General features: G+C 42.1%; 1 protein-coding gene across 1 annotated transcript in view; it reads left to right on the top strand.

Annotated features, from left to right (window-relative positions):
* The first annotated feature begins 4824 nt into the window (after positions 1-4824).
* The window catches only part of nbr1b (NBR1 autophagy cargo receptor b), a 35076-nt gene continuing 12211 nt past the window's right edge, over positions 4825-27689 (top strand). Inside the window, exons 1-15 of the mRNA XM_046030535.1 lie at positions 4825-4977; positions 5985-6003; positions 6124-6146; positions 6727-6915; positions 10828-10905; positions 11080-11330; positions 13566-13691; positions 14730-14936; positions 15312-15471; positions 16829-16912; positions 17129-17314; positions 17476-17592; positions 19812-19887; positions 20190-20300; positions 24881-25051. Of these exons, the coding sequence (XP_045886491.1) occupies positions 4825-4977; positions 5985-6003; positions 6124-6146; positions 6727-6915; positions 10828-10905; positions 11080-11330; positions 13566-13691; positions 14730-14936; positions 15312-15471; positions 16829-16912; positions 17129-17314; positions 17476-17592; positions 19812-19887; positions 20190-20300; positions 24881-25051 (1951 nt within the window). The remainder of the gene's footprint in view (positions 4978-5984; positions 6004-6123; positions 6147-6726; positions 6916-10827; positions 10906-11079; positions 11331-13565; positions 13692-14729; positions 14937-15311; positions 15472-16828; positions 16913-17128; positions 17315-17475; positions 17593-19811; positions 19888-20189; positions 20301-24880; positions 25052-27689) is intronic.

Genomic DNA, 27689 nt, shown 5'->3' with positions numbered 1-27689 from the left:
TGTCACCCCTCCCTGCGATGCTTACGTTGATTTCAGCTCTTAGTGTTTGTATGTGGGTGTTTTAATGGGAATGTGGATCTTTCAGATCACTTTGAGAAGTACCATTTTATTGTGTGCCATGCAATGCAGGTCTTGGTCTTGACTCAGTCTCGCCCTCCCTCGGTCTTGGTCTCGACTGCTCTCAGCCCCTAAAAGTCTTGGTCATGTCTCGGTCTCGATAAACTCTTGTCTTGGTTTGGGCGGTCTTGACTACAACACTACCATTTAAGTGGTGAATGATTACTTTATTCCTGCTCCACAGTAGCCGAGCTGTCACGTGACAAATGAAGGACTCAAACCCAGAGACCCACAGTTGAGAGTCGTGAACTGATCAATTCTGCTTCCTGTGCTGACGGAGACCATGCATCTGCCGTGTGACGAGTGAACGTAAGAGTCCAAGACTATTCAGGCATGCGTGAAAATGAACGAATTACTCACTGAGACTAGTTGTTCCTCGTGAGTCATATTCAAGATTAGGTCGAATGAACGAAACGTTCTTTGAACAACACAACACTAGCCTTAGCGGAACAGACCTCCTCTGAATGTGGTCTGAGCGATCAGATCTCAATGCGTCCACAATGCCTCTTGGGTGCATTCACACCTGTACTTAAAGCTGTCTCTCTGTGATTGGATCACCACATCTCTGTCACACCCAGCCAAGGAGGAGACGTTTTCAGCCCCTCTGCCTGCTGAGAGAGACAGATCAGCTGCCTTATGGGACAGAGTGCATCCGAGAATGTCGAGCTTCAGAGAGCTGGCCTACACGAGTCCGCAGGAATGAAGTAATCATTCACCACTTAAATGGTAGTGTTGTAGTCAAGACCGCCCAAACCAAGACAAGAGTTTATCGAGACCGAGACATGACCAAGACTTTTAGGGGCTGAGAGCAGTCGAGACCAAGACCGAGGGAGGGCGAGACTGAGTCAAGACCAAGACCTGCATTGCATGGCACACAATAAAATGGTACTTCTCAAAGTGATCTGAAAGATCCACATTCCCATTAAAACACCCACATACAAACACTAAGAGCTGAAATCAACGTAAGCATCGCAGGGAGGGGTGACAGTCATTAATTAGGGTTATTGGTTGCATTTGAAGCAATAAGTTTTACTTCCAGTCAAAGTTAGGATGTTAACAAATCAGACAATGCAAAAACAATTTATTGATATTCCCAAAGTTATGGTCTTGAAATAAAATCCTGAGTCCTCAATATCCGAGACAGAGACAAGACAGAGTACAAATGCGGTCGAGTCCGAAACAAGACCAAGACCATCAAAAAGTAGTCTTCAGACCAAGACCGGTCTCGAGTACTACAACACTATTACATGGGTCCTCCTCAGAGTCTGTCTTCACTCGGCAGGCTGACTTACTGCCAGCACCGGGGAATGAGAGGCAAGTCTGTTGTCAGGTAACAGTCACTGGACTGACATATATCTAATATCTATTTTGATAATTTTGTGACAATTAATAAAGCATAACATTATTACAGTGCAGTTATGTTGTTATAAGTTATAGTTTTAACACAGCCGCACCGTAACTTTAGTCCTGCTAGTGTTTACAGCCCACAGCTGATGCGATGAGAGTTGTTCTGGGTCGGCTCCACTTCAGTACCCTGACAGGGTTCTACCTGGAGCCGAATTACCTCAGAGGATTTTATTTTGATGGAATTCAACTACTATTTATGTAGGCGTTTCAACCATTGACACCAGTTTGTTGACACTTCTTCAGTTCTTTCCACAAAGTGGGAGATATCATAATTATTTTCTCCAGATATTTCAGACACTGTTGCACACAAATATGGTCTGAGCAATATGACCTGAACATGGCATTACAGTGCTAGGTTGTTCGGATATACTTGATTAAAAAGGCCACTGAGGGACTGACTATGTCATCTTCATGTGCTGTTTGGTGGGCAAGTTTAATAAGTAGTAGTGAAATGCACAACAAAAAAGCAGTAGTGCTGATATTGTTATTGATTGAAGTTTGCATGAATATGAGCTAAAAGTTTCTGCGCTGACAAGCCGGAAAAAGGCAGTTGGTGACCCAATATGGCATTTGGCTATTGACAGGCAGCTTTGTTTGGGCGTGCAACGGATATTGACTAGCAGCTATGTACAGCGCGCTAACCTCGACAACGCAGCTGTATTCTAACGTTAACATAGCTTTTATTATTAGCTAGGCACCTTACACATGCTTGCTTAGAACGTATTTGAAGGTGGGTCTCTGACAACGTTAAGAACATAGATAGACTACCTTCTCAGAGTTAACTTGAATGCATTAGTTTTGGACACATTTGGGGAGCGTTCGTGATACTGACCATTCAACTACGGAGGGATTAAGGAATCGAGGAAAAGCCGGTGTTATGCCGAGTTTTGCCTGCTTACCGAGAATTGCATGCACCTCCAAATAATGCTTTCAAACGCTGTAATATTCTTTGTGGGCTTCATCAATGGTGATAAATGATTCGAAGTATATATTTTATGAACGTTTAGAGTCTTTAATATTTTAATACACTTAGTAGAAGTACCATTCCTTGACATTCAGTAAATATATGTGGTGATAATGCTGTTTGATCAGTGAGCACAGCAAAAGTGTCTGGGTCTTGGGTCCTTCCAAATAGGTGGATGCATAATTCGGCAGATCAAATTTTGTAGGCTACCTGCTGAGATTTGCATCCACTTCTTTTCTCAGCATGAATGACCGTTATCACCCATGAGGTGCATGCAATCCTCAGGAGGCAGGCAGAATTCGGCACAACACCGGTGTCGTTATCCTCGCGTGCATTCAGCGGTGAAGGCGGACCTTCGACTTCAACAAAGTGAATGAAAAATATACAATGTGTATTGTTTAATCTATCGTTTTAGTATTGTTTTATTAAGGTTTGTGTAGAGCAAGCTAGCACTTATAAACGTTATGTGTTATCGAACTTCATATTATTCATTGCACTCAATTGAGTGCAAAGACTCGTAAAGCAAACACTTATTTCGCAGTAGTCTGGTGATGTTATAACTGACCACGTAGTCGATCACTTTGTCATCCATGTTACTGTTTAGTAGCTAGATCCAGACAGACTGTCACCTTTTTCAAGTAAGCTGCTCCTACATACGCCATCGATACTGTATCATCATCACTGTAATCAGTTTAACACTTTGCTCGCCTCAATGTTACATCTCCTTGACTCGAAATGTACATTAAACTGAATGCAGCATTTTAGACAATATTTTGTCCTTGTAATCCATGTTTCCATTGCATGGCCTTTGGATATTGCTGGAAATTGTCCCCCTCCTTAAAGGGTAAATTATTATCATAACAATTTAATAATGCATTGCATTTAAACAGAACTTTTCATACACAAAAAGCCATAACTGTAGCCTCCTACCAGGCTGGACATGCAGTCTGCAAAAATTTCCCCCTCCATAATTCACAGACAAGTATTTAATTTTGTGTATTCTTCACATCATGACTAATAACAGGGGTGAATATGGAGAAGTTTCTCTTTTCCTAGCAAATATTATAGTGGGATACAAATAATTTCAGTCTATATATTCAACACTTTCTGTCGGGGATAACTACCTTGGCACAATCCTTCCTCCTGTGCATGATCATGTTTTGATTCAGATTGTGCTCAAAGAGGAGTAGCTGTATACAGACGGCTCTGTTTCAATGTGTGTGTGAGAGAGAGAGAGACAGACTCAATCCCCACTTGAAGTCTGAAAATCTTGAGCATTAGCTGCCATTTTTAACCAGATCCACAAACCATCCAGAACCCCCACCCCACCCCTAGTCTCTCCCCCAACGATGTATTGTTCTCCCCCTTAAAGGAACACGTTGTCATCAGTGTCCCATCAATGCTCTCCCAGGTACACTGACGCCCCAAATACAGCTAACGCTAAAAGTAGCAACATCTCAAGCTGAGGTGCAAAACACAGGTGAGCCTCACTTTTTATACTGAAGGGAAACAACGATGTCTACAAATGATTCCAATATATATATATTTCTTAGATACGAGTCCCCGGAAACGCCCCCCTAGTACAGAGACTCCTTTCACTTCAGCCATGAAGGGGAAGATGAGCAAGGAGGAAGAGCAGTGACATTTGTGGTGAAGGGGCTGGGATCAGAACAGATGTTCAGTAAGAACTGGATTCGATAAGTAGAATCGGAATCGATAGAACTTAAATGATATCCAGCCCTAGTTTTGCATCTCTTTAACGTCATCCTTGTTGTGATGTGATGGCACAGCTGCTTGGCCAATCGGAATCTGACCTGAGCAAAGCCCAAATTTACATGGTGACCTGTTTCATTGACTTCCTGTTACATTATGTTTTATTAAGTTCCTGCTGCGGAAAGGGGTAAATAGTGTACCAATGAGCCTGGAGCCACAGAAAACTGTGAGGGGAAAAAGCCAGAAGACCTGTTTCTTAATCAGTAGCACTGCAAAGGGGGGCTCTGAACTCTGCACCTTTGAATTTATGGTCCGTCTGTCTCGGCAGCCTTGGGGAGTTCATTTGTCTGAGTGCTGCTGAGTCATGGACGTCAGCTTTCAATTTTGAGTCGGTTTACCAGTGAGTGGGGTGCGAGTGGGTTTGGTGTACAGGATTATCTGCTGAATAATACATGCAACAAGAGCTCCTATTGGTTCTTGTCAAAGCATACAGAAGAGAAACAGAGCCACAGAGGGAGGAGTGTTAGCCGGATAAAGCGTCCAGCTTTCAGCCAGTAAAGAGCCCACTGGAGTGTGAATGGAGCCCCCACTCTCTGAACACTGCTTCCTCTGGCTGAGCCCAGATGAACAAGCCACCCCCCACACACACACACAAACATCTTAGTCACATTCTGTCTCCCATCCTCTGTCCTTTCTGTGTGTCTTGTGTGCAGGTGAAGCGTTCGTTTGGCCTGTGCAGTCTTCAGCTGACCTATTTTGATGAGGAAAACGAGGAGGTGAGAGACTCTGTCTGTTGTTCCTCTGGCTTAATAATGAAACAATATGATGTGAAATACACCAGTACACAAGATCTTCTGTCGTCACAGTGAAGCTCTTATCAATTCATTGTATTGAACAAGAAACAGAAAAATTATGGCTTCAGAGAAATATTTAACATATTCAGTAGTTAAGACCATGTACTAATCTACATTGTGTATCTGTTGTGAAATAATTAACATTATAAGTAGATCTGAATAACACATCTGCTACTTCTATCGATCAACGGGATGTTTGATTTTTAGAAACACCGACCACCTGCTTCACTTTCCTCAGCTACTGGTTAAACCTGCAGTATGGAACCTTTCTCTCCCCATTGTGGCAGTGAGAGTAACTACACATACACTACTGACACATGCTCAGCCCACGCTGTTCAGAGACATTTCTACAGTTCCAAGACAATAATACATAATTTAGCTACAGTAAATATAACAACTATAAAGCCTACTTTACAGTACTTAGGGTACTCCAATGATTTAGTATTGCACATCCATAAAGGTGAGGGACTTTGCAGAGATTGAATTAAAAAAACATGTCATTAGTGGAAAATAGGCGAAGATACCTGAGCATAAAAAGCCTGGATCCTACATTTCCCCTAATGCAACTCAGAAGTTTCTTTCTTTAAACCCACCCTGCCTGTTAAATACCCACGTGTTTTAAACTCAACACCTTCTGTCTGCTGAATACTTTATAGTCTGCACATGCTGCTATAACACTGACAACATCACAGTGACATCTTTCTGGTTAGATTCCCAGATTTAACAAAGCTCCTTCAGAGCCACAGAAGACTGTACACAGCTGTTTCTACAGGCTGTGTAGTACTCCTCATGATAAGTAAACTGAGCTTCAGATTCATTAAACTGGTGGACTGGTGACTGAAACTGTGTCACCGAACTTATACCAAAGTGACACCACAGTGAAAACGTTAACGGATTTATATAAAGAATCTTTCCCTTTTTTCTTCCAGGTGTCCATTAACAGCCAAGGTTAGTAAACCTAAACAGTCAGAAGACACGGTGTGTTAAACGAAGCAAAACAAATCTGAGATTAACAATCAGTTGCACATTAATGCCATTTCATAATGAATGTTTTTGCTTTTATTCCAGTGGAGTATGAGGAGGCATTAAAGGTAAGCAGATTTGAAGTGTAATTACTACTCACACTTATGTACTACTTATGTAAATAAAGAAGTACTGTGCTGTACATTTAAGCTCTGCTCACATTGACTTAGCAAAGTAGAGTCCTGCTACCTGACGCAAAATTGACAGGTCCCAACAAAGCATAGGGTTGGGGTCAAGTTTGGCTTTGTCACTGTCACTGACTCTGGTTTAGTAGAAATAAACCCTTAATTCAGCGAGTTGGATGTGAAAATACTCTCTCTGTCGCTGGCCGACCTCCCTCTTGCTCCCCCCACACTTGGCGCCTTTCCTGTCCCCACCGTGTCTTCATCGACCTCGGAGTCAGAGTCCTGGTCGGAGCCGCTGTAAATCTCTTTGGTGCCTTTAGGGTTCAATTGCATTAGTTTTTAAAGATATGGGTAGGGTCTGGGTTCAGTTTTAGTAAAGGCAGGTAGGACCCTTCTCCCTACGGACCCTGCTACCCCCAGCTCTTCCTGGGGTACTCAGAAAAAATAACATGGCTTAGTTGAGAAATTGATCCAGATCTAAAAATGGCAGCGGGCGAGACTAACCTATTTACTCGTTTCCCAGAGTGCAGCGAGGCAGGGGAACCGACTGCACATGAACGTGTACGAGACTCGGGGCCAGTCGGCAAGGGTCCCTACCACCAAGACCAGCGGAACAGAGCCCAAGAGGGGCTTCAGACCCCCGCAGCACTGCCCCGCTCTGGCCCAGGTGGTCAGCCGCAAAGTCCAGGCTGCGGTGCCAGAACAGGGCATGGTAAGACCCCAACACACAGCATGTCGTTCTTGGATCTGGGTCTTTCTTTGTCATTTATCAGTCATGGTACCTCATCTGCTACTTATCAACTAACTTTGGAAAGAAGAAGAAGAACTACTTGAAACACACACACATTCACACACAGGACCTCTAGACATGCATTGTTGTGGTGAGATGACAGAGTGATCGGGCTGCTGCATAAGAACAGCGCCCCAAGCAGTTAGGGGTTCAGTGACTTGACTTGTATTCCCCCAATTCCCAAGCCAAGTCTATACTGACTGAGCTACTGCTGCTGCCCCCTGGAAAAGATGCATCTCACCACTGTATAGTTGCAGTCACAAGGGTATTACACAAAGTATTTAATTAATTCCCACAAATAATAGTATTGTACACAGTTTATTAGGTACACCTATAGCTAAAACTAATTTGCTCTATTACAACCGTCCTGCAATAAATCCTGCCTTTGTGAAGGTTCTAATGTTCAGTTTGTGTTGAAACTGTTTTAGAGAGGACTCGATTCAACTTTCTGATCATTTTGGACGATGTAGTGAGTAGTTCTGTTGAACTGCTTTGCGTTATAGAGAGAGGTGTTTCTGTCATTGAGCCTAACCCCACTGACATAAATGCCATGGACAAAATAATCCTTTTAGTATAATGCAAAATGAAAAAGCTTTGGACAGGATCATTCCTATACAAATAAGTAGTCCGCTTGGTCTCAGTCTGCTCTGTTCATACAAACAAAATCTGAATATTTTATGAATATATTTGTTTTCAAACTCTGCCACGAGCTGGGTATTGATAGCCTGCAGTTTATTTTCAGGCTGTTAAAATGTAGAAATGCAGTGAAACCAGCGCCCAGCCGTGGTTTAGCAGCCTATTAGCATTACTATGTTACTGTGTTTAAAAACAGCACAACAATATTCTAAACTACAGTAAGATATACTGTATTTTATGTACAGTACTGGATTACTGTATAGTGTATTAAAGTTATACACAGTACAGTCATTTGAATTGTGTTTGAAACACCTGCACTGTTTTTTGAAACAGCTGGTATGATTCAGTACATAGTGAAGCTGTGCATTTCATGACTTTATATTCATGTAATAAATATACATGTCAATTAGATGGTAATCTGTAATAAAGAAAAAGAAAAAATTTGTCCCGGACACACATGATCATGATAAGAGCTTTCCACTGTAATCAAAGGAACACTCAAAGCAAACCTCACAGAGAAAAGAAGACAACCCTAAGTGGTTATATAAGTGACCTGCTCCACGATAGTTATATTAGAGGACCCGAAACAAAAATAAAATATTAATTGTACCGCTGTCAATGATGTGTCGTCAGAGCAGCGCTGTACAGTTACAGTAATAAAGAGGGAATGGTCTGACATGAACCGTGTTACATGAGGGTGTGAGATTCATGCATATACATTATACCAGAGAATATTAGCCTATAACATGCGAGGTGTTGTCAAGGAGGATGATCGTAAATTGGCAGCCATGGTGATGATGGTGAACAAATAATTAATTTTGCATCAAGTTTATTTAGTTACCATACACACAAAACCAGATTCAGTAACTCGGTAATAATGATAGACACATTGCACTGTCCTGACACTCATGCTAAAGTCGTCATCCTTACCCCTCTTTTTTATTTTTTGCCATGTGTATATATAGGGATTAGAAAATCTAATAATGTTTTCATTTTAAAAAAGAACATGAGAAGCAAAGCGATGACAGCGTGTTGACGGCCTATTGATTGATATTTTATCAGCTTAAAAGCATTGATCTGTGCAGGTACTGTCGGCGAGAGCAGGACTGACAAAGAGAGAAAACCAAAGCAGGTCATACTGACGTAGGAAAACAGCACATAAGAGACTGACTGGCCTTGGTCAGACAGAGAAGACTGGTTCGCCTTCATTGGTTGGTTTACGTTGTCTGAAAGTGAATTTAGGACTAAAAACCTCCTTCCCCAGAGTAGGACTGAGAATTATTTATAAAGCCTCCTACGCTGACTTTCATCGGGGACAAGGACGACTCCTTGGAGAGAGTGTGACGTTGTTGTTTTACGACACTCAGAGCTGCAAAGAGTATTAGACGAGGGCAGTAAATAATACATTATGTGTAGGTTTTATGTGTGTGTGTATGTATGTATGTATATATATATATATATATATATATATATATATATATATATATATATATATATATATATATATATATATATATATATATAAATAAAATTATGTGAGGAGCTGTAAGGACGATCAAAGTTTGATTTAGAGCTGCCAAAATGACAGGTTGTGACAGACCCAAATACAAATAATTTTGTATAATGTATAAAATACAGCAAAGCTACATTATACCATGCAGTCTGTGGTCTTCCTGAATGTCTCTTCCTGGCGACTTTCTTTTTTTTTTTTACATATGGCAGTTGTAGGACAGTTCTTCATGTAAGTGAACTTGTGCACACAAGCAGATGGATGCGGAACATGTAGTGTGGGAAGTTTGTCTTTGAGCTACCCCACTTCACATGGAGGAGCCTGAGTTCCTACGGACAAGCCAATCATATGCAACGTCAACAGATCAGGAGCTGAATATTGGACATGAGATTAGGTGAAATCAGAAGGGACAATCTGTGGCAGTAGAAAGTATTGTTTTAAGTAAAAGATTAACAGTATACCGAATTAATTAAGTATGGGAAATAGGCTGCTGTCAAATTGTTTATTTTAACCAGTATGAATATTAGTTGTATAACAATTAGGTGAGTTAGACATTGGTGCTCATGGTTTCTGTAAAATGAACTAAATGATTGAAATGTGGAGAATCTAACTGATCTGACGATGTGTAGCATGTCCATATTGACAAAAGTTTAAACGTTTATATTGCTATGCACGATCTAAACAGCTTAAAACTAGTTCAAGCAGGTGACACGGTGGCCTTCAAAAAGTTTTATACATCCAAAGAACTTCTATAAAAACCAGACCAGGCTTCTCATTGAGACCTGTGTTTAGTTGTCGAAACGTGTAGCCACACAGGCCAGTAAAAGGGACAGGCTTCTAATTGAGACTAGGCTTTTAATGGAGGCTTTACAGTAATCACACTACCAGAATAGAATAGAAATGGTAAGACAAATTCAAAGCAATGAATGCTTTATTCATGTCAGGAATAACACAAACTAACACTAAACTAGCACAATTAATATCCAACCAGTGGTTGTAGAACAGTGTTTGTGTAAAGAAAGCATTTCTTCTATCTCTGCCTTAAAAATGGAAGGCAAAGTGATTCTGCTGATCTATTAAAATGTCTCTGTTGATCTTTCTTTCTTGTGTGGTAGGAATCTGGAAATAAAAGCCAAACACAAGCTTGTCTTTTCTAAGTTTAATATTACAGTACAAAACCTGTCACCTGACTGCTCCCTGGATGATGCTTCCATCAGGATTATATTGTCACACAAAGAAATATCTGTGTTGATAGATATGAACCTGAAGCACAATTAAAGAAGTCACTTCATAGATATATTTGGCACAGTATACTGCTGACATGCTGTCACTGTAATGTAAACTCAGGAATCATGACTCTGTTTTTGTCTGCTCTCATCTGATACTGGAGTGTCCCTTTAATTTCTGTAACTGTCACCAAAGCAGTAACAAAATGAAGCCACACTAGATTTATTTTGTGTCCATCATCTCTGATGAACTTGCAGCATAGGTTACCATGGTGATGTACCATCAGAATAATTGAGAAAAGCGGCTGTAACTCTTCAACAAATGTTCTTTCTCTTGGTGTGGATGATGTCATTTGTGAAATTGTAATAAAAACTGTCTGTCCAATTGTATTGACTGTGATGTAATAAAGATGTTGATTTGCAGGTTTTCCTTAATGAATATTCTCTTCTTCTGTTTAGCAGGTGATTATGAAAGATGTGAAGGGTACTAAAGAAGAAGACAAGACTCCTCCAGCCTGGTTCACCTCTTACATGGAGAAGGTAAGAACTGAGGTGTCGGGTGTCTTTTAGGTCAGGTTTCCTGCTGGAGAAGCTGACAGAGACATGAAATGATGAGGGAGCACTCAACAGCTGTAACAGAGGCAGAAAAATACTAAATCAGTGAACACTCTCCTTCCATCTTCGTCCTCCCCCCCATCCCACCCATCCCTCCAGTTTAAAGACCAGGTGGTTCGCGAGGCGGTGGAGAAGATCTGCCGGGAGTTCTCTGGACAGTGCTGCATCCACAAGCCCCTTGGAGGAGGAGCAGGAGGAGGGGGGGGAGGTAGAGGGGAAGCAGCGGGAGGAGCGGAGGCCCAGCAGGTCCCTGAGGTCTCCTCCTCCACTCTACCTGGGGCTCCATCCTCCTCCACTCCTCCCTGCTCCTCCTGCAGGGGGCAGACCACCGGAGGAGGCTACCAGTGCAGGTATGTGATGTCGACAGCTAACTTGCTAATTGTCGCTCTGGATTGTTAGTTTAGTCACAACTGTAACTCAGTACAACAACAGAGTCACTCACTGCTCTGCTGCTCTCAGGTTCTCTTCTGTAACAGAAGTTTTTGTGCACTAATTATTTCCTTTGGTTTCTACTTTGCCATTATTTTTAACCTGCTGTTAAGCTGCTGTCAGTAGTCAAGCTTTCATCCAAAAGTAACACATATTCTAACCAATTTTCCTGAAAATTGTCCCAAGAAAACTAGTATTATGTAAATATTAGGAGTTGAGCGTATCGAGATAAGCAGCTGACGGAGCTTGAAGAGGACACAACGAGATGACGTCATTAAAAGAGCTGCAGTGGAAGCTCAAATGACATTTCTGTTAGTTTTGTGTGTTAATATGAAGAAGCTGCAGCCTCCTCATCACAGCTGACTTTTTTGTTTCTTCAGAAGAAGCTTCACTGACGTTTAAGTCGCATGCATTGGACTCATTGTCGTAGTCATATTATGTTTCAATCAAACACAAGTTTTCCACCTCAGCTAAGAGTACAAACTTTTGAGTTTTTTGTGTTTCCAAAATGTGTAAACAGGGTATCTGCTGCATACGGTAATAACTGTTTAAAACGTGATCAAATGTTTCCCTGTGTTACTTTGTTCTGTGTTTTACCAAACATCATACATGTTTCTGCTGGTTAAAGGAGACCTATTATACTGCTCTTCCAGTCCTATATTGTAGTTCTGTGACTCCTGTATGGCAGCTTTGTATGTTTCAAAGTTCCAAAAATACTGACTCTTCATGTAGGGCTTCATTTCAGCCTCTGTCTGAAACAAGCTGTAGATGTAGAGGCCCTCCCTCTCAAAGCCTACTGTCTTCTGAATTGGCCAAGACCTGAAGCATGTTACCAGGCTGTTGAGACCAGACTGAGAGTAGCTGTGGGAGCAAATGACCATATATAGAACACCAGCTCTGTCTGGCTCCGTGCGTCGTAGAACAGAGCCGTTGGTAGAAAAAGCAGTTCAAAACAGAGCGTTGAGAACAGGAGGAAATCTGAGGTTTTTGCTCACAGGAAACTCAATACTTTAACCTCATTATTTGAAGCTTTGGCCATGTTTAACATGAACATCCAACATTGTAACATTGTAGATAAGTCATAAAATGTGGAAAAGCAATCCGCAGACCAGCCGGATAAATCTTGGTGTGGAATGTGAAAAGGCAGGGCTTGTCCCTCACTTATTACAATCACTGAGGTGCCCTTGAGCAAGGCCCATAACCCCAACTGCTCCAGTGGAGCTGCTCAGTAGCCAGCAGATCACACTGGGGTTGTACTGGCCAGCTTCCAGGTGTGAATGTGATCAAGGCCTTCCTGCAAGCGAAGTTCCCTCTAATATAAAACAGGTGTGTGTGTGTATTTGAATACGGTAAGACAATTGGTTACTTCCACATTGCATTAGGTTTTCAATATAAGGAGCCAAGCTGAGCTGCTGAAACTGGTGCGGCAAAACCCCTCAGAGTACAGGCACAGCTTCCTTTCGAAAATCAATTAGCCCAGACATAAGATTTATCAATATTCTCATCTTGCTCTCAGAAAGAAAGGAAACCCCCCTCCCCCCTTTAACCTTAGGCAACTGAAACATTTTCATTATACTGCCAATTTAGAGGGTTGCTTTTTACATTTTGATACTACTCTGCAGATCACATCTCTAGTATCACTTACATATGAGGAATACTTGGTGTTTTACATGTTGTCCTTGTTTGCAGTGTTCCCAGTCTTAGTAATATTTTATTCTGCGCAACTTTTGTCACAGACAAAGTTGAAGCCTGATAGGTAACTTGGGAAACTGAGATCTGCTTTATGAGTCAATGAAGAGAAAGTGAGAGAGAGGAGGAGGGTGTAGTAAATTCTCTTTCCCTGATACATGAAACTTAAAAATGGGAGTCAGATTCTGTTTAAAAGTCTGACGCCAGCCGCTCTGTTTTCGCTTTCCGCTTGTCTCAGCCTCAGAAAGTCATGTTGCATTGTGCAGTGACAGGCCGTCCTCAGCTTGTCTCAGTGGACAGCGTTGTGGACTCTGAAAGGGTTCTTAGGTATTTGCTGCCTCTGTAGATTTCGAAACTTCTTAGTCATGATGTCAGTTGGAATTACCTTTTCTCTCATCTCCCTCTGTCCCTTTCATTTTCTACCCCTCTCTGTCTCTCCACCCTCTCTCCATCTGTCCTCTGGTCAGTGTGTGCACCTCCTGTACTCTGTGCGAGCCCTGCAGTTTCTCTCATGATCCCAGTCACAACCTGGTGAGAGCAAGGACTCCCCTGTCCATCCCGGAGCACGGATCACCTGCCCCAGACCACAGCAGGTAACACACCGCTATTTTGTTAACATGACTTCACTTACTTTCAGTATTTTCTTTGTGTTTACATAGAAGAGACCATCAGTTTTAACATACAGAAACTATTACCATATTCAACCCTTTATTTAAAACAGCAGCAGTAAGATTTACAGCCTTGGGTTGAAAGTCACGTTTACAAAAGAAATTGGCTTAAAGGTTTTGTTACAAATAGGGGTGGAGGAATTATTATTTTTACTAAAGTGAAAGTTGTATCACTGTCAGTTAAACGTACTCTGTTACCAGTGAAAAAATGACACTGAAACCTAAGTAAGGGTGGATTTTAAAAAAGTGTATTTAAAGTCTAATCTAAAGTAAAGTACTTGTTCTGCAGAAATGTGTAATATATATTAAATTAATTGTTATTACTGATGCTTTGTATTGTTGAAGTTGGATAGGTGCAGCTGAACTGTTGCAATAAGCCTCGGCAATTTTCCATCATGGTCATATCTGTATGAGTGAAAGGTGGAAAGCCCATAGCTTACTTACATTTGTATTTTCATTTATCACTCAGTCACTCTTGTCCTCTACCCTTACCTTGGGAGCTGCTTCAACAAGTGAATTTCTCCGGTGTGGGTTTCATAAAATCTTCAGTTTAAACTGCTGGGTAGTGTAATCTATAACAGTGAATCTTTTTATAAACCTATCATGTGTTGGAAAAGCGGCCTAACATGGAAATATTCTGCTCTGTAAATTGTGTAAATTTGTACTAAAGTACAATGTCAAGTATAGTGGCTCTGTGAGTCAGTAATGTCAGTGTAAAGCAAAATGTACTATATTATTTATTTAGAATTGAGAAACCTGTTAATAGTATAGGTCCCGCCCCAGGTTTTACAGGCAAAAGTTGAGTGCAGGGAGGCTGTAGCGATGGACAGTTTTTGTTAAGGGTGTCATTGACACAGTGGCACGCTATGGCTCAAACCCTGGTGTCTGCGTCTTGGTTTATGTGCTTGGTCAGCATCTGCATGTTGTCTTAATCTCCTTTGCGTTTTTGTATGGTCGCTACAGGTTCTACAGGCGAGGCGACCGCAGTTTCCGGAAGGCGGAGAAGCAGCGGCTGAAGGCAGAGAAGCGCCTGCTGAAGGCCGAGGTCAAAGAGATCCGGAAACAGCTGAGGATGGAGAGGCGGGGCATACAGTGGAGCTCCTCCCACAGAGACGGAAGCTCCTCCCCTGTCCTTCTGCAGCCTCGAGCCACCCAGCACAACAGCCCTGAGTAGGTTACTAACAAAATATAGGCCAAACTTGTTAGGTCGGTGTACACTAGTGAAAAAGAAGGTCAGTGATTCCCACCCAGGGGAATTTGTACACCAGGGGGGTACTTCTGCAGCTGGCAGGGGTTTTATTGAAAGCTCAAGAAATTTGAAAAAAATATTAATAACAATATTACAATTTTATATATTTAAAAAAAATATATAGTCATAATGAGTCTATAACACGTGAGCACCGCAAGCAAACACAGAAGTAGAAACAGTTAGCTAAAAGTAATGGGTACAATAGTTAGGGCTATATGAGGCCACAACATACAGTACATGTTATGCCAGGTGCATGTTGCATGATTCAGGACCAAAGGACTTTATTTCTTGCCCAGGCGTCCAAAGCGTCCCTGTCCCCTGGTGGTTCCAGCCATGACGGCAGCATTTCTGGATGAAAACCTTCCTGATGGAACCCGACTGCGTCCCGGGACCAAATTTATCAAGTACTGGAAGATGAGGAACACTGGAACGATCAGCTGGAGTGCAGACACTAAGGTAAAGAATTCTACTGTTCTACTTCTGGCTGAGATTTATTTATGCTCAGATTTCATGGAAAGTGCCGGGTGAAGTAGGAGATATCTTGTGCCCGAAGTTGAAGTTTACACAGGCCATAAGAGGAAAACATTAATGGACTGCTCATCATCTGGGAACCATGGACGGGCTTGGTTAAAATCAGGGAAGTCTGCCACTTTGATTAAAACTTTGTATACAAGAAAATATTTACCTTGAAGAGGTCCACTTGACATTTTGGTCTGAACAATTATTTAAAGCTTGCTGTACATTTCATACACACATCCATGGTTCCTAGAAAATGAATCCTACTGATTTTGGGGATCCCCTAACTTCATTTAATGCCTCAGACACTTTTGTTTCAGAGAGAAATGTCTTGACAATATTTTGATTGGATTGCCATGAAACCTGGTGCTGTTTCCCACAGCTGTCCAATACTTTGGTTTGTGACTAAAGACCTACGAGAAATGACATCCCATCAGCCTCAGCTGTACTTCTGTGTAGTACTGATCAGCTATCTTATTACGCTTAACATGTTAAACTAAGATGCTGAAGATGGGAAACAATATGCAAAACCTCACCATGTGTTAAGAGTGTCTGTGTGAGCATGTTAGCAAGAACAGCTGCTGTTAGCATGGCGGTAGAGATGGATAGGGATTTACCATCTTTTTTAAAATTTATATTGTCAAATTGTGATTGTCTTTATTTACTCAAGTACTGCACTAAGGTTTTTTGCCGGTAAAATAGAAGAAAAGTGGCACAGAAATATGAGAAGAGGAAATGGAAATATACAAAAAGGCACTGCACCTGGTTCATCACCGCAGACTGACCACCACGGCAGACAAAAGTTTGTCTGAAAGTAAATTTCTGGGGAAAGCAGTATGAGCACTGTGGAGACGCGTAGAAAGTGAAAAAACAGTGATTTATAAAGATGCATTATAAGGTTTCAGCTCAGCACCACCACACAACACATGGGAGCAGTGATGCAACAAGCTGTTATTCATCACGCAACTTTACTTTTCTGTTTCCCACGGTTGCTCCTGCAATATGACTAAAGCGGCTAGTTGTCTAATACTAATACTAATAAAAATCTTTAATTAATCCGGTAAGTCCCACTGAGATAAAGATCTCATTTTACATAAGTGAATAACGGTACGGACACGTTTCACATTACATGTAGTCATTTGAGCCCTTGTTTATATAAAGATTTTGCTTGGTACAGCTTAAAAACAAACTTATTTCTAGCACCACTTGTATTGTCAGAGTAAATACAGTATACTGTAGTTGAATAAAGTTCCACTGATAGGTGAACATCATATCTTGCCTTGTTTGTTTCCTGCAGCTCAAATTCATGTGGGGAAACCTGGCGGTGGGATCTGGGGACCGTTGGAGAGAGGTGTCTGTTCCCTTCCTCCAGCCAGGACAGGTGAGATGGCAACATTAGGGGAGTTTTCTTATTTTCACTTACCTTTGGGAAAAGTCCCCTGGACTTGTCAGCTAGCTCATCTTTCTCACTTTCTCTTTGTAGCTCTGAATCACATGGGTCAACCCCAAAGTGCTCCGTCATTTGCGCTGTATTTTACAGTATATTACTACTTTCTTGATACATTGATGATCAACAAAATTCTTTGCGTGTGTCTAGGTTGGTATAGTGAGTGTAGCACTCAGTGCTCCCACTGTGGAGGGCTCCTACACCTCCCACTGGCGCCTGGCCCATGCTGGAGAGCAGTTTGGACCCAGGGTCTGGTGCAGCATCGTGGTTGATCCTCTGGCTCCAGCGCCCATGATGGCAGATGGGATACTGGTGTCACCCTGTGTCACACCGCAGGTAGAACAAATGGCTGGATGAAAGAAAACAGGAATCCTGCTTTCCCGTGGAAGTTAGACAGTCAAAAATGCAATAAATGCACACAACATACAGGCATAGTGACATACTGTAGAGATGGGTGTGTACTGTGTCTCACTTAAATCACTGGACTTTGTCTGCAGGGTAAGAACCCAGTGTCAAAGGATGGAAAAACCTGTGCAGCATCTCGGGAGCTACCATTAATGTCAGTGGACCAAGAAGAGTACTACATCCCCTCTGTTGACCTGCTCACTGCACAGGTAATAATCTTCTGTACACTTTACATTAAGGCTACAGCAAAGGTTTATTTCTAGGGATCCAACCTTTTCTCCCCCATGCTGATTTTGACAACTACGCTGGTATTGGCCAATACCAAGTACCGAACTGCCACCAGTGCTCTTTATTCCCAAAATGTAAATCTGTACAACTCTCTGTTTGATCTGATTAAGATATGTGTCAGCCAACGCGAGGCTGTAACAACATCTCACCGTTTAAGTCAAGAAGATCATACACCAACATGTGTTTAGGCTTGTGCAAATAAAATGTATTGTTGAGTAGGTCTAAGAAATTGCCAATTACAACGTATGCATTCCAAATTCTACACAGCAGACATGTATTATCAGTAAAATATACTCAAAGTATCAAAAGCAAAAGTCATCTTTATGCGAAATGTCCCATTTCCGGATCTACATTTCTGACAAGTCAACACTTCTGGTTTCAAAGTAAAGGCTGACCACTGCCTTCACAATAAAAGGGTTCACTGTACTTGACTGCGCCACTGATAGCGCTTTACAGTACAAGTCACATTCACCCATTCACATTCATACAGACACTGGGAGCAATTTGGGGAACTACTGACTTTTTGATTAGTGGACTACCCACTCTTACTCCTGAGCCAATAAAATGTATTTATTGTGGAGCACATGCAGGTAGTGACAAATACAGTATGGTACACTGGTAAGCAAACATGCATTTAGGGTTAGTATTTAAAGACAGAGTGAAAAACAAAATAGACTTTTAAAGTTCAGACACGTGGTTCTGTGTAAAAACATTTTTTTTCAATATCAAAAACCCTCTCTTTTGTGCATGTTTAATATTTTCAGTGTCTCATCTTGTATCTGTTTCTTATTTATTTTGATTTATGATGAATCATGCACTCCCAAACCCCAGCCATATTCAGTTTTGCAATGAAACGAAACCTAGAATATCAGTAAATCATCACACTGGAGTATGTTTGGTATTTTTCTAGATGAATTACTTAAAGGAATACTCCAGTGATTTAGTGCCCTATCTTAACCCAGTGCAGCGCAACTCTCATTGCTAGTTTCTGACCATGGCAGTTGTCATTTTTACGCCCAGCGCCCATGCTCTGTAAATAGCAAATGGACGTGTGTGTTCGCGCGAGTGTTTTGGTGCTTGGGGCAGCAGAAAGTGATTGATCCATTGCCCAACAAAAACCTGTTCTAAAGTCACTTGTGAAGTAATATCCCGCTTTTTAAAGAGCACATTATTCATATTGTAAGATAGTTTATCCTGCATAGGCGGGTTTTAGTGATCCACAGATAGCAGTTATATCCACTTATCAGGTGGGCCAAGTCAAAAAAATTAATGTTCTGATTAATAGCGGGTGGGTTGCTGGTGGGTGAAATAGGGTTATTAAGAAAGACACTGTGCGCATTTACGCATGAGGCACAGCAGCGTAACTTCATTGGTTGTTTAAATCTCCTGACATGACGACAGGATCGGTCAGGATCTAATGTTAATAATGTTCATACAGGTTCATACAGTGAAACTGTTTGGCGTAAAGTGGGCACCCTCCTGATCAATCCTGAGCTCCATCAGTGTCTAAACATGGATTTCAGAAGCTGAAAGTTGAATTCTGTTCTCTGGAGAGTTTATTTGATGTTTGCTGACATCACTGCACGCGTGGAAACCTTTAACATTACTGACAGCCGCCTCTCTAATCATTAAACACAGGCTAAAACGTTAAAGAAAACACTGGTACATCACCTGGAAGACGCTTCTTCTTGTGAGATGCGACTCATCATAGTTTCTAATAATGCAGCGCAGTGAGGAACCAGACTTTTCATAGAGGAGACAGCGTCTGTCTGTCAGACACTTCACTGATAAACAACAACTATAAGGCTTCATGATCAAAGAGAGTTTTTACATCACATCGACACTTCTGTCCATATTCACTCTCCCTCGCCCTAAATGCACTTGCGCCATGCACTTTAGACCATTTAGATAGTGTCCTTAGTGTGCAGTTTTGTAAAGTTGGGGAACTCACGAGAGACGCATTTAAAAAAAAAAAATTATAAAAAAAAAAAAAAGGTCAAAATGGAAACAGCAGAGTCTGAATTCTCCAGACTTTTAATTCCTAGTATGGGTAAAACTCCAAATACACTGCCTCCTACATTTACCATAATGCAGTTCAAAAGCATCTTTAATTAGCTATCTGTTGTTGCTGATCTCTCAGGATCTTCTGTCTTTTGAGCTGTTGGACATCAACATCGTCCAAGAGTTGGAGAGTGTCCCAAACAACACCCCTGCTGGTAAGAAGAGTTCTAGTGGTTTCCAGTTGTTGGTGGTTGGTTCAGGAACATTGAGAGCTTGTGTTCAGAAGCTGAAACTGATACTGCTATTTTTTTATCAACCATGCGGATGTGTGAGATTTTAGCGGAGTGAAAAACAGCTCGTGGGATAATAACATGCTCCACTGATGCGTATACTGTTATTATTGTTTTTGTCTTTTTGGTGATGTTACAAATCAACACCCCTGCACATCAGTGTCACGTGTTGGTAACTGCAGGGACCGGAGTTCATTTCCTGTCTCTGTCGTCTTTTCTCCGTACAGACATGACTCCGTGCATGTCCCCTCTGCCTCAAGATGGCCACCTGCTGGACAAGAGCAGTCCCTCTTTGGGTCTCATCCAGGAAGAGACTGAAGTCATCACTAGCATCATGGGTAATGGAGTTTCTTATTCATACATTTTTGATAGAGTTTTGTTGCGAGGTTGGTAAATGAAAGAAAATCCAAAATGGAGAAAGATAAAGTGTACTTTGTAATCTGAGGCCTCATGAAGGAACTTTCTGTCGACACAAAAGTTGGTATTTTATGGTAAATAGACTGCACCTGTACAGCACCTTTCTAGTCTTCTGACCACTCATATCGCTTTACAATACACGTCACATTCACCCATTCACACACTGACGGCAGAGGCTAAGGTTCCAACGGCTCATCAGAAACCAATCATTCACACACACACACACACACACACACACACACACACACACACACACACACACACACACACACACACACACACACACACACACACACACACACACCAATGGCACAGCCATCAGGAGCAATTTGGGGTTCAGTATCTTGGGCAAGGACACTTTGACAACTCAAACTTACAAAACAACAAAATCTCACCTGTTCTACACCCATTTCCGAGTTGTAGAGTTAGTTTTTGTAACAGCTGAGAAAGATGAAGATGAAAAGCAGACTGTTAGGCTAAGATACTGCAGCGTTCCGGTAGCAAGCAACAGACTTATGTACATAAGTATCATTTTAATGCATGTTCCTGCATTGTTCCAGCTCTTACTGTATTTTACATCGTGTTCTACAATGTTTCCACACACTGCTTTTTACCATACTATTAGTTATTACTCTATAATATCAAACCTTCTCTATATGAACATTAAGTTGCTAAGAACCCATGTTTGCCACAGTAATACATTAAACTGACTTCAACTAAATCTTTTTATTTAATGCATCCACAGGTGGCGTAAATAAATAAAGTTTCAGTGTGTAGAGATCAGAAACTGCAGCAACATTATGATATGTGTTTTCTGAGTGTAATTCGCCCTGTCTAATGAGTCGGCAGCTTAGCTAACACAGTCAAACAGGCAAGTGCAACAATGCAAGACAGCAACAAGCTAGTAAGTTATTACTGACTAGTCCAACAGCAAGAAGTCCAGCTAGGCGTCTGTCTTGCAGCCTTTATTTTCATGAAGCTCTCGCTAACGTCTGGCAGCCTCTTGCTTCGGTCACTCTCTTTTTCTCTTCTTAACTTCTTCCGTCTTTGCATCTGCCGTTAACTAATGTTATGTTCATAGTGGCTGCTGCATAGGTGGAGCGGGTGGTCATAATGTTATGGCTCATCAGTGTAAATACTGCGTGACACTCGTGCATAATGCTACACAATGAATACACTGGCACTGCATAGGACAAAGGGAATGGAAGGATGAAGAGGGAATGAGTGCTTAGAGACACGAGGATTTCCTGGCACATGATGATGCCTGGCTAATATGCCGATTTAGATTCTTAAAGGCTTGTGCAGACTACACGACTTTCAGCGTCCCCTGCTGTTCACACTACACAACTTGCCGTCTTGTGACAGGAGTCTTGAAGTCGTTGTGGCGTTTACACTACAGGAGCTGACAACGACTCTGTCCCCCAATGCTGGTCTCCAAACCACGTTTAGTCAAGAAAACACATGTGAAACGGGAAATGACGCGAACCTACACACCAAACAGCTGTTGTTTGTTATTATAAAGATACCAATTATAAAGACAAAGAATCTGGGTGAAAGAATGGATTAGCACAGGCAGGTAGCAGGGATTGTCTAAGCTACAGAGAGAGCTGGAGGTCAGACAAAAGTGTTTTGCAGTGAAAAAGTAGCTGCCTGCTCTGGTTGGTTGGATGTGGATGTCGAGTCGGCCAACTCCTCCAGATTTTTGGCGTGCTAGATATCTGGCAGATGTCGGCGATGTGTCTGAAATGTGTTGGGGAGCCGTTTTGATGCGTCATTGAGTAGTTCACACATAACGACTGGCGACCGCCGAGCTCGCCGACTGGCAAATCGGGCTAAAAATCGTGTAGTGTGAACTAGGCTTAAGAGCAGTGCTCTTTGATCTGTGTGCTGAACTGGGTCCAACATTAGACAGACCAACCTGATCCAACCGTGCCAACCAGGTACAAAAATGCCCTAAGTAGTAGGGCTTGTCGGTGTATAAAAATTATAAGATATACCGACTGCTCAAAAAAATAAAGGGAACACTAAAATAAGACATCCTTGATCTGAATGAATGAAATAATCTCATTAAATACTCTTTTCTTTACATAGTCGAATGTGCTGACAACAAAATCACTCAAAAATTATCAATGGAAATCAAATTTATCACCTAAAGGCGGAGGTAGCGGTCCTGCTGCTGGGTTGTTGCCCTCCTACGGCCTCCTCCACGTCTCCTGATGTACTGGCCTGTCTCCTGGTAGCGCCTCCGTGCTCTGGACGCTACGCTGACAGACACAGCAAACCTTCTTGCCACAGCTCGCATTGATGTGCCATCCTGGATGAGCTGCACTACCTGAGCCACTTGTGTGGGTTGTAGACGCCGTCTCATGCTACCACTAGAGTGAAAGCACCGCCAGCATTCAAAAGTGACCAAAACATCAGCCAGGAAGCACAGGAACTGAGAAGTGGTCTGTGGTCACCACCTGCAGAACCACTCCTTTATTGGGGGTGTCTTGCTAATTGCCTATAATTTCCACCTGTTGTATATTCCATTTGCACAACAGCATGTGAATTGTGGAGTGTGATTGACTTGGAGTTACATTGTGTTGTTTAAGTGTTCCCTTTATTTTTTTGAGCAGTGTATTTTCAAAAGAGATATAAAATTAGACAATACTGTTTACACCGATATAGTTTGATGTTGAGTTAATTAATACATTTTTCCATAAAGTGCTGCCAGCGTTTGCTCCTGTCGCCACCACCCACCCTCTGTGTCTGTGCGCAGTCCCTTTAGCGCACAAATTCTCTAGCAACATGGAGGGAGACTCAGTGCTGGACGACACTGCTCAAGACCTGGTTTGTAAAAAGAAAAACAACCGGTTCAGTCAGTGTTTCCCACACATATGTTTTACTTGGGCAGATCGCCCAGGTATATTTGGCAACCCATTTTAGCATTTTACAAGCGCAGACCAGGTAAAGCGACAGTGAACATTCAGTAGCTACTAGTGTTGTAGTACTCGAGACAGGTCTTAATGGTGCGTTCCATTTGGCGTGGGAAGTCAGAATTTCCGAGTTCAAAGGTCAAAATTTCAAAGGGAACGCCCCCTTAAGTCGGAATCCTGGCTTCGGAAGTCGGGAGAATCTCACTACCCCGACTTCGTGATCCAAGATGGCTGTCGGGGTATCAACAGTTAGTGAAAGCTGTAGTTTACTGTTTATTAGCACTTCTGTGTACTTGTGTCTCATAGAAATGTTCGTACACAAAGTGCTGTCCAACAGCTGTATGTGGTCGTGTTGCTACAGTGTCAATACTGTATCAATAGCTAACCTGGCTAACTTTAGTTGTAAACAACGGCTGGCTGAGCGAGGTTTTCTGACTTGTTAACTGGAACGGCATCCACTCGGTTTGACGTAATTCCCAGCTCTGACATCCGACTTCCGAGGCAAATGGACCACTTTTTAATGGTCTTGGTCTCGTCTCGGACTCAACCTCATTTGTACTCGGTCTTGTCTCGGATATTGAGGACTCAGGATTTTATTTCAAGACCATAACTTTAGGAATATCAGTAAATTGTTTTCGCATGGTCTGATTTATTTGTTAACATCCAAACTTTGATTGGATGTAAAACAAACTGCTTCAAATGCAACCAATAACGCTAAAAAAAAATGTGTTGTTACCATTAACGACTGTCACCCCTCCCCAAGATGGTGATGCTCATGTTGATTTCAGCTTAGTGTTTGTATGTGGGTGCTTTAATGGGAATGTGGATCTTTCGGATCAATTTGAGAAGCACCTATGATCTCGTTCCACATTTTAGTGTGTCATGTAATGTGGGGAACTGGTTTTGGTCTTGACTCGTCTCGCCCCCTCCCTTGGTCTTGGTCTCGACTTGGTCTCAGCCCCCTAACTACGGTCTTGACTACAACACTAGGAGCTACCACATTGGTTTTGTTCTGATAGGCTACGTCGTCAACACGCCTCCACCACATGCTGCACAGCTGCTGCTGTTAACGGAATCTCGTCGAGGAAAATCCAGAAGATGAGTTCTGTGTCTTCTTGGCGACTTTATATAACATATCCTACTACTGATGGAGAAAGTCAAGGGATCAGACATATACAGGGAAAGAGAGACAGAAAGAAGCAGGGCACGCTGACGTGTTTGCAGCAGAGGTGTACGAAAGAGAACTGAAGGGAAAGGATGCAAACTCAATTAGTAAGTAAACACTAAAATAAGGTGAAGAATGAAGTAGAATTACAATGGTGAAATAAGACATAAGCTACTAGAAAGTACTAGTAAATCCATATCCCGCTAACAGCGATCAACTGGCTGTTACCAGTGGGAATGAGCTGACAGGTGTGTGTTTCATATGATCAACAATATATCATTTTTACCTTTCTGCCCTAAAGCCCCTTTTGGGAATAATTTGACTCTGTTTAACTCGCTACATCAAACAATGTGTGTTTTCTAACCTTCCACCTCACAAGTACCTCCATTTCATTTGTCTACCTGTTACTGATCCTCAGATGTTCCTCATGGCCCGGGATCTGGAGCAGAAGGGGGTGGAGTCCCGGCTCAGGAGGAAGGGGAGGATGACATCAGTGGGACTCAGTTTGTTTGTGAGACTGTGATCCGCTCAATGACCCTGGAGGAGGCCCCTGACCACGCCCCTCTGAGAGGCTCCCGCCCAGAGACAGGTAAAGGTCATTCAGCAAGGGTTACAGGCTGAAGCTGTCCTTTTTAAATTCATTAAACTGTTCTTTTTTTAAATATTGTCCTCTAATTTGTTTCCAGTCATTGATTGAACATTGGATGTTTGATGGATGAAAGAAAGCACCGACAAAATGTAAATGAATAAATTCATTAAGCATTGAAATAATAATTTCTCCAAATATTGATCATTATGGAAGGTGGAACAAATGTATTTTGTAAAACCATATACTCACCGTCAGCTTGTTTTAATTATCATGTGCATTCTGATTCACAGTAGCCATTTTGCCATCTAACTGTCATGCGAGTTTTAAGCGGATTTTTGAAATGTCGCAAAAAAGCGATATGTGTGTTTTCCACCAGCTGGTTTGGAGCGAATAAACCAGGCTGCGGCAAGCGTAGTTACTGTGGTGTCCGAACGATAATGCTGCGATGATGTGTTGAGAAGAAATCCGCTTGACACTGTTCTTGATCAGAAAAGTTTATTACATCAAAGAGTTCAGCATCAATTACAAGCTCTGCAGCAGCTTGGAGAGTGACCCAGCCCGATGACCACTCTGTCTCTCTGTACATCAAACATAGCTTATATAGGATATGTTTAGGTATCTGTTAGGTACCATAGAGGGGTTTGAGTCTGCAAAATAAAAGGTCAAACCCATAGAAGGGTACAGTACTATTCTGAAGTAACAAAACAAGGGGTTAGAAGTCAAATTCTATAGAAGGGTTCAGTCCCTACATAACCACCAATCACTGCTCTCCCCGTAGAAGGTCACTGACCCTCTGTCCTGCTGCTACAGTGCTATTTTGAACTGTTATGAGTCAAATGCACAAATATTGGATACTACATTACGTCAGTTGTTGACGTTACACATGGCTGTAATAAACAAGACGTCTGAGTTCCAAACCAGAAACGAAACCGGCCGCATGGACCTAATGGCCATTGAGCTTAGAAAAATGGAGAGAGGTCCTCAGAAATGTGATTCAAGCGGGCAAGTTGCTGGCAGCCATGTCTCCGCATGTTATGGGAATATCCGGCAAGATGGCGACAGCGGAAACAGCTGATCAGACGTGAGTTACAAGTTACGTCAGAACTTATTCGGCAAAAGTGTTTCCACCTCCCATTTTTTTGCACATTAACTGTTGTTTCGACAAAGACAAAAACCACCTCAAGCGAGCGTACTAACTTTATTTATTTTTGTAATTTTGCCGTTTCTATCAACCTTTTGCTAATACGATACTTCAAAATGTGAATAAAAAAGGTTGACGGCTAATATCTGTTGTGTGTTTTGCTGCCAGTAAAGGAAATGTAAATGATGCATGTTTAAACTTTTAAGAGAAACTGGCTTTGCAAATGCACTCAGCAAGTTTTGATGAACACTGAATGTAAACAGAACCTGTGTTTACAAGAAAATAATTCCAGAGGGCACCTTTTAAGGTGGTTAAAAAAACTGGCAGCAGCTGTAAAGTAACTACAAGACAGAGGTGTTCAGACCAGGGCACCAACCAAGAGGCTCTCCCTTCTGAGCGTGGTGACAGTTGTCGCTGTGATAACTTTCCAGCGTATAATCAACCTCTGTGCACTGTTTTGGCATCTTATAAATCTTCAAAATCTGAGATCTGTTATTGGAACTAGACTTCCCCAATAGTGTTTCACCGATACCTGAAGACTATATTTTCTGGCCAACAGTAGAGGCACTGAGCACACTGCTGCCCAGCAGCACCTAAGTCTTTGAGTGAGAAAGGATCCTGCTACACCTTTGAATTTATTTGGTATGTTTTGCCTTTAATGTAAGAGACATGCCTCATCTGTTTCTTTTCACCCTACAATTCTCTGAAAACAATTCTACAATTCTACCAGCCTACCACGACCAGTCCTACCACTTGTGGGAGACCAAAGGGCAGCCTTTTATTGTACCCACCCTTGGAAAAATACTCACATTACATCAGTCAACCCATTGACAGTTAATACATCCAAAACACAACAACAAAGCTAGCAAACATAACCCTGACATATATTCCACATCCCTACACAATCTTACGTGGTTTAGCCCTCCTGGAACCATAGATAATGCATTACATTTATATAGTGCTTTATCTTAGATACTCAAAGCGCTTCGGGGAATGGGGACTCATCTCAACCACCACCAATGTGTAGCACGCCAGCTTGAGAGGGAGGGAAACATAGAGCCAATTACACTGGGGGAGCATTAGATGGCCAGATGGAGAATTTTACCAGAACACCAGAGAACCCCCTACTCTTTGCATTAAGTGCCATGGGATGTGGTCCTCTGTTTAACGTCTCATCTGAAGAACGGCATCTCCTTACCGCACAGCGTCAGCATCACTGCACTGGGACGTTATTATTAGGACCACAGAAGAGACTGCCCCCTACTGGCCCGCCAACACCTCTTCCAGTAGCTTAGTTTCCCAAGGAGGTCTCCCATCCAGGTACTAGCCAAGCCCAAACCTGCTCAGCTTCAATCCTTCAGCAGAAGCAGAGTACATGTTGGTATGACTGCTGATGAAGACAAAGAGGTGTTTGTTTCCCTGGGGACTCTTTTGATCGCACACCCTGGGAGTTAGACACAGGAGAACGTGGGTAAGTGTTTAGCAAATGACATGACA

This window comes from Micropterus dolomieu, linkage group LG02 (genome assembly GCF_021292245.1).
Source record: "Micropterus dolomieu isolate WLL.071019.BEF.003 ecotype Adirondacks linkage group LG02, ASM2129224v1, whole genome shotgun sequence".
Taxonomy (NCBI): domain Eukaryota; kingdom Metazoa; phylum Chordata; class Actinopteri; order Centrarchiformes; family Centrarchidae; genus Micropterus; species Micropterus dolomieu.
This window is presented reverse-complemented; position numbering and strand designations above follow the sequence as displayed.